The sequence below is a fragment of the Camellia sinensis genome, chromosome 6 (genome assembly GCF_055761805.1).
Source record: "Camellia sinensis isolate YWXY chromosome 6, ASM5576180v1, whole genome shotgun sequence".
NCBI lineage: Eukaryota > Viridiplantae > Streptophyta > Magnoliopsida > Ericales > Theaceae > Camellia > Camellia sinensis.
Genome location: NC_138966.1, coordinates 138,456,684 through 138,465,256, shown reverse-complemented (window position 1 = coordinate 138,465,256; position 8,573 = coordinate 138,456,684). Strand labels below are relative to the sequence as shown.

General features: G+C 28.8%; 1 protein-coding gene across 1 annotated transcript; it reads left to right on the top strand.

The window, feature by feature from the left end:
- Positions 1-3,185: 3,185 nt before the first annotated feature.
- On the top strand, positions 3,186-8,252 carry LOC114314294 (polygalacturonase). The gene is made up of 4 exons (XM_082873126.1): positions 3,186-3,719; positions 5,153-5,442; positions 6,516-6,741; positions 7,863-8,252. The coding sequence occupies exons 1-4, from the start codon at positions 3,273-3,275 to the stop codon at positions 8,079-8,081; spliced, it is 1,182 nt and encodes a 393-aa protein (XP_082729252.1). The 5' UTR covers positions 3,186-3,272; the 3' UTR covers positions 8,082-8,252.
- The last annotated feature ends 321 nt before the right edge of the window (positions 8,253-8,573 follow it).

Here is an 8,573-nt window from a genome sequence, read left to right as displayed (position 1 = left end):
TGGGTTATTGCAATACAATTAACAATAGAGTATTGTTACATACTTACATTTTTATATTTATATTTTCACCCAGAACGATATGACAATAAAGTTAAGTTTTATATCATTAAGGATATAATAAGAAAAATATTATATGTATCAATTAGTGTATTAATTAAAATATCAATATTAGTTATGACATTATTATTGACCCCGCTCATTAATTACATTACAAATACTAAAAATCTCTTAAATTATATCACATCATCAATTGGTACACTAATTAGTGCATGTAACACTACCGATATAATAAATTAAAAATTAATCCATATAATCGTATATTATTGTGGGTACAATTAAATATTTTTTTATTTTTTATTAACAAATATTTTCCTTAAAATATTTTTTCACATTTTTTAAAAATATTTTTCACAATTTTTATACTTTTTAGATACATCTAAGTAAGACGAATCTAAAAAAGTAAAAAAAAAAAAAATCTTAAAATTTTAAAAATATTCACTAAAAATAAAAAAAATAAAAAAAACAAAAAACTTAATTTTCAAAAAATTTAATCCAAAAAAGTCAAACCAAACACACACGTTAGTATTTTTAAAATTATAAGTCATGATGTGTTCTTCGTTTACGGTATTTTAGTATAATAAAAAATGAAAATCAGCTGATAATATTTTTATGATTAATAAAAAAATAAGATTATTTGAACAAAAAATATTTTTTTACTTTTAAAAAATGAGAAACGAAGCCTTATCCCACCACCATTAGTTCTACTAACTCATTATTATCACCACTATTAATACAACTATTAATACATGAATTTGAAATATGCAACCAAATATAAAAAAATATGTTTTACGAAAAATATTTTTTTTTGAAAAAAAAATTCTATAAAAAAAGCTTTCAATAATTTTTTTTTTATTTACCAAAACAAACAAACATATAATATATATACATATATATATATATATATTTTTTGCGCCAAGCTTGTATTATGTTAGTCTGTTAGCAAAGTTAAATTACAATTAAAGGAGTAGCCAATACTACATCAACTAAACTCCTAAACTTTTCCTCATTATAACCTAGGGCTTTGTTTGATTAGAAAAAAATAATTGATGAAAAGTGAAAATGGTAGAAATTGAAATAAAAGAAAACAAAAAAGAAAATAAAATATATTTTCTTGCATGAATTTGATTTTGATAAGAATTTTACAAGAAAATAGGAATTTTAATTAATTAGAAGTAATTAATTTTATAACAAATTTAAATATTCTTCTATTTTCTTGTATTTCTTACAATAAATTAGAAGCTTAGTTATCATACTATTATGAGTTGTACAAAAAAATTAATTTTCTTATAACTTCCATCACTTTCAAGATAAACAAATTTAGAAAAAAATTATTTTTTTCTATTTCCTTCACTTTCTATCATTTTTATCATAACCTAAAAATGGCTTAACCATAGAGGGGTGACCTCTGGCGATAGATTCTAAGGAGCAAAGATCGCAAAGGTCATCTTTAGGTACTACTATATAGTAGAACCACTCAACTATGTAGTGGCAAGTCATAGATTCACATATAGTCAAGAATTCGAATTCACATTCCCGACACTTGATATGATTCGTTCAGGCCTGAAAGGTTCATCTTTCTAACTGTATGTGCTATACCCTGAATGGTTGACCCAAGAAAAATGAAACTTACGATCCCAAGATTTATATCCCAAGAATGTTATGTCTTGCGACAAAGTAATTGTTTTTTCTACATCATATTAATATCTTAAAAAATGATATATAAGGTACTTTTTAAATTTAGTGATGTGTCAAAAAGATGATTGATTAATAATTAAAAAATATTTAATTATCAATCAATTATCTTCTTAATATATTATTAGATTTAAAAAATAAATCTAATTTTTAAACCTAAATATTAATAGTCTAATACCTTAATGTTACTCTCATTCCAAGAACACATGTGATGTCGTAATGCCAACATACATGTCCGATCCGCAATATGAGGGTAACATCTACTAATTGACTTCCATATCAACTAAAACCATACAATTAATTACATACATTTTTATATTTATATTTTCATCAAGAATGATACCACAATAAAGTTAAGTTTTATTTTATTAAGTATATAATAAGAATAATACTATATATATTAATTACTATATTAACTATTATATTAATATTAGTTATGACATTATTATTGATCACACTCATTAATCACTGAGAGAGTAATTTATAAGTAAATTGGGCCGAGCTAAGGGAAGGCCTTCTTTGTAAGTTGGGCCGCACAATGGGCCGAGGTAAGGGTTAATATAGCTCGGTCTCAGAGCTAATGAGTTGGGCCCAGGCGAAGTTGAGATTGAGCTACAAATCACGCATAATAGCACCGAGCTAAGGTCGCCATTGGGGCATAGTTAGCTAGGTCTTAAGTAAATAGCCCAGTTAGAGTGTGCCTAACCGAGGTACAGGCAATGAAGAGGAGATCCGAGCCAGGTAAAGCTCGGTCAAATCTACCGCTTAAGCATGGCAATATTAGCTCGGTCGTTTTGTCATACTACCGACCTAAAACTATTTCACTTGGTTAAAGCAGTGGTAAGGGTGTCAAAGGATAAGCATTATCTTTTGCAAGTGTGATTTCTAAGAGGACTCTACATTGAGGAGTAAGAGTCCTACTAGGATTGTGCTAGGCAAAAACTATAAAAGCTCTCAACATAACCTATGTACAAGTAACGAAACTTTGATTCTCGAATACACAGAGTTTTTTTGTCTATTTTGTTGACTTAGGCATCGAAGAGGTATCCGGCACACAACCGCCGGTTAGCTCACGTTTGTGTTTTATCCGGCACACAACCGCCGGTTAGCTCACGTTTGTGTTTTAACGGAATAAAGCGACGACGTTTGGAGAAGCTCAAACTTGATCAACAGAATTATACAAGAAGATTATTCTGCACTCGTACAATCATATTACAAGTATTAAAAATCTCTTAAATTATATCACATCATCAATTAGTACACCAGGTAGTACACTAATTAGTATATGTATCACTACCGATATAATAAATTAAAAATTGATACATATAATCCTATATTATTATGGGTACAATTAAAGTATTTTTTTATTTTTTATTTTTTATTAACAAATATTTTCCTTAATCATAATAATGAAGCCATGCATTCTTCACACTACACTATATAACTTGAATCTTCTTTCAACTTTTTCCCATCAGCAACCAATCTCTCTCTAGATCATTTCTCACGAGAGATAGAGTGACATGGCTAATAAGCTAGTAGCAATAACACTATTGTCTAGCATTGTCCTTCTCTCATGCATATCAGTTACCATCTCGTCTTCCTTAGCATTCTACAATGTAGTCAGTTTCGGTGCCAAACCTGACGGTCGAACCGACTCGACCCAACCCTTCCTCCGGGCCTGGATGGCAGCGTGCAGCTCTGCCAGACCGGCCATGGTGTACGTTCCCCGGGGGACATTTTTGATAAGGTCGGTTACATTTAACGGTCCGTGCAGGAACAGGATAGTGTTTGAGATTGATGGAACTCTGGTAGCTCCATGGGACTACCATGTGATTGGAAATACAGGGAACTGGATTTATTTCAAACAGGTCTCTTGGGTTTCAGTCCATGGTGGAACCATTGATGCAAGGGGTGCGGGCTTTTGGGCTTGTCGAAAAACCTCAGGTCCTTGCCCTGCTGGAGCTAGGGTATGTCCTACACTTCTAGCTAGCATTATTCAATTCAGTTCTTCTATTTTCACATAAATTAATTACAAAATCAAACATAACACTCACAACACATGTAAAAAAGTCAAGTATAGGAGAGGTAGCATTCAATTCTGTGATCCGTTTATATGTTCTTTAACTTTTTTGAGTTTTATATCTTACAATGCATTTTTTTGTTTTTTTTTACTTCTAACTCAAAAAAAGATAAAACTACATTGGTGGTCCCTATAGTTTAGAGCTTGTGTCACTTTGGTCCCTAACTTTTCAATTGTGATACATTTGATCATGAATTTTAAATTTTGTTCCAAATAAGAACAATTAAAGGTATCATTATTCAATTTCAAGGGCAAAGTCATCAATTTGAGAAAAATATAAACTAATTTGACAAAAATAAATGTCAAAAAAATATTTTTGAATTTTTAAAAATTATTTCTACCTACTAAAGATAAAATTATGTAAAATTGATAAATCTTTTACGCATTTATTTATTTATTTATTTATTTTATCAAATTAATTTTTATTATGTATTTGGATGATGATCATGTAATGAGTGATTGTTTTTATTTTCATTAAATTAGTTTCTATTTTTCCAAAAGTTAAATATGGCAATAACTTTAGTATCACTATTAAGCCAATACATTAAATCAAAAAATTTAAAACTAAAAATATTTCATATATTAAATATATTGATTACATATTAAAAACCTAACAACCACTCAGGATTATCATCCAAATAAATAATAAAAACTAATTTGGTAAAATAAATAAATGCGTAAAAGATTTATCAATTTTACATAATTTTATCTTTCGTGGGTAGAGATAATTTTTAAAAATTTAAAAATATTTTTTGACATTTATTTTGTCAAATTAGTTTATATTTTATTAAATTGACGATTTTGTTCTAAAAATTGAGCAATGATATCTTCAATTGTCTTTATTTGGAATAAAATTTAAAATTTAGGATAAAATGTGTCACAATTGAAAAGTCATGTACCAAAGTGACACAAGCTTCAAATTATAGGGATTAGTAGTATAATTTGTCCCAAAAAAAACTAATTTGTATCAATTCGATCTTTATAGATCTAATTATATTAAATTTATCTTTAAAATTTTCATATTATGTCAATTTGTAATTGAAGTAGAAATTGAACTAAAATCAATAAGTAAAAACATCCAATTTAAAATACTGCACGCATTCACATTTGAATGAAACATTATGTCATTGATTTATGTCTAATTACTTAACGAATTAATCAATTTGACTAAATCAATACAATGTAAAAAATGAAAAGACAAAATTGATAATGAATTAATCAATTTGACTAAATCAATACAATGTAAAAAATTAAAAGACAAAATTGATATAATTAGAATTATAAGGATGATCCAACCATGTGTGTGTGAATGCAATGCAGTCAATAACGTTCCTTGCATCAAACAATGTGGAGATCAACGGGTTAAGATCAATCAACAGTCAACTAATTCACGTAGCGATAGCTCAGTGTAATAACGTGAATATTCAAAATCTAAATGTTAGAGCATCGACTAGTAGTCTTAACACCGATGGTATACACGTGGAGTCGTCGACCGGAGTTACCATAACTCGGAGTGCATTCAGAACCGGAGACGATTGCATATCCATTGGACCGGCCACCACCAACGTCTGGATCCAGCGCATTGCCTGCGGCCCCGGCCATGGCATCAGGTTGATTACTTTTTCTTTTCTTTTTTAATTTAATACTTTAATACATTTGGTTGACTTGATATTTATGTACTTGATCTTTGTTAAACAAAGTTACTTCATTAACTAAACATGCATTGGGATTGATTAAGATGGATCTCATGATCTAAAATGAATATTCAATTGCTTTAATTATGATAAACTACACTGACTTTTTCTATAGTTTAAGACTATTATCGATAAAGTTTTTTAAATAACCTATGTTTTGGATTTCTCTTCTGTGTGGTAATTATAATTTTTTTTTTTAAATTCCCACTTTACCTTTCATTCATTCCAATAAATAGAGATTAACCTTACTACACTAAAAAAATACAGTACAACCGAATTTTGCTTCGCCCAAACATGTAAGATATTTATTCGGATAATTCAGATAGAGTAAAATTCGATAGATCAAACATTATTCAAAAAATATAAATGCATCACCGACAACCCTCCAAAATTAATGATGCTATAAAAATTCGAGTGTTTTCTAAAGAAAGCCCATCTTTTTTATTTTTAAAGTTCTATAAACACAACAAAAATTAATTTTCTTTTCTCTCAACCTGGAAAACTAGTTTCATTGAAAACAAAAAAATGAAACAATAACATTTTTTTTTAATGAAACTATTTACTAAAACCTATATATATATATATATATATATTTTTTAAATATTTGAAACACACAGTAAACCAATTAAGAATAGCCTTTTCAAATTTTGATACAATTATTTTCAAGTTTAATTACTCTGTAAATGAAAATGTTTTTTTTTAGTCATTTCACAAATCAACTAAGAGGAAACTGATAAAATCAATTAAAAAATTAACACCATTTCAAATGTAATTTACCCTTATAATCAATCATAGAATATATTTTGTTACACATACCTTATCAAACATGGAACTTACAGACTGAATTATTAACAAAAGCACCCATTAGTTGGGGAAAAATAACATGAAAAAAACAGATGAGTTAGCTAAACTGTGTTATATATGTTTGTGAACTTTCTCACTTACTACAATTAATTTTGATGGTTAAAATTGGCTGTGATATCACACAGCATAGGTAGCCTAGGCAACGGTCTCATTGAAGGCGGTGTCCAAAATGTGACGGTAACAGGGGTTGTTTTCACTGGAACTCAGAATGGGGTGCGCATAAAGACATGGGCGAGACCAAGCAATGGGTTTGCAAGAGACATAGAGTTTAGAAATGTGAGAATGAAGAATGTCGGTAACCCTATCATCATCGATCAAGAATATTGCCCTAATAACCAGTGTCCTACTATGGTAACCACTCTTTAATCTCCAAAACTATCACCTTCTAATTTCAAAAAATTTATAAATAAAAATTGTTATGTATAGATAGGATTTATTATCTATGTAGTCACACCTCACAAAATATAAAACTGTAGTACTCACTTGGCTTCATTTGGCTAAGTTTTTTTTTTTTTTTTTTTTTTTTTAAGAACTGGCTTTTTTAGTTTGGCTTCTACCTTTTTATTCTGTCTCGATTAAAATGATCCTAAAAATTAAATAATTTTTTTTATATAGAAAAAGTAAGAAAATAAGAAATTCAAAAGAAATTTTTTTACTTTACCTTTTTATTTCTCTAAACTGTTTCCAAAAGAAATTCAAATTTTCTATTTTTTTTTTTTTTTTGATCGGCAAATAAATCTTTATTGATGAAACATATAAAGTATGATTAGATACATCAATAAAGAGGAGCTTAGAGCTAACACGAAGCTCCAAGCGCCTGTTGGTGAGGAACCAACAAAAAGAAAAACAAAAGGTGCTGCTACAAAAGCAAACTAAGAAAAGAAAGTAATTTGAATCTAAAAAGTAAAGATGAATCTAAAAAGTAATTCTAGTCAAGATGAATCTAAAAAGTAAAGAAATTTGAAATAATTTTTAAAAACTTTACTAAAAACTATAATAAGTTGAACTAAAAAAACCCAAAAAACCAACTCCCACAAGAAGATTTTCTGGCTATGCTAATTTTTATGACTTGCTAACTTTTCTAATTGGAAAATGGGTGTTGCTAATAAGTGATTTTGGTCACAAAAAAATAAAAATGTATGAGATACTTTTTACTTGAATGCAATGTAGTTTTTAATGTACTTTTCAAACTATTTCAATTATTTTCGAGATATCTTTTATCTCAATTTCAACATTAAATAATATTTATAGAATACTTGTAGCGAGTTTTTTGAAAGAAAATTGGTTCTACTTATAATTTAGAGTAAACTATGATTTCAACATGGCATCATTGATTAACTTGCCACGATTGGATCAGTATAGCTGCCTATCATACAAAACTATCTCAAAAGGGTACCTTTTAACTTTTTATTTTGTTGTTCTGATGGTTGTACATTTTGCATGTTCATAATTCTGTTGCATATGCATGGCAGAGTTCTGGAGTGCAAGTGAGTCAAGTGACATACAGCAACATTAAGGGCACATCATCGACCCCGGTGGCTGTGACATTCAATTGCAGTCCAAGTGTCCCGTGCAGAGGAATCCAAATGAAAGACGTACAACTTACATTCGAAAATCGACCAGCAACTGCATTTTGCGCCAATGCACGTGGAATCAGCAGCGGCACGGTCATCCCCAAGAGTTGTTTGTAAAAAATAAAAAATAAATAAATAATGCAAATTTGAATGTACATAACTTGCGAGGTCTTGAGGCCTGCTTGGCTTGCATTTTCAATGTATTTTTCAAATTTGAATTTGAATTTTCTTAATTTAAACCGGAAAAAATATTTCAAATATATATGTTTGTGCATGTTGACAATTTAACCAATTTAACGATCCATGAATGATCAGATATTCTAGGAAGAATTCGGCACTCAGATCCTAGAGATAAATACTTATAAATATTTCATAGACAATCATACTATCTATTTATTTTATGCAAACAGAAAACCAATACTTGTTATTTGGTAAGGCATAATGGAAAGTATTCAAAATGTACAAACTTGAGTTATTATTGAAAAAAAAAAAGAAAGATAAAAGATGCTGAAATAGGCCATTTTGAAATGTCAAGTCACATAATTTTGGGTTTATTTTTTGAATTGAGCCCAATTATTTTAAACATTTATAGCTGATTTGAGGACAAGT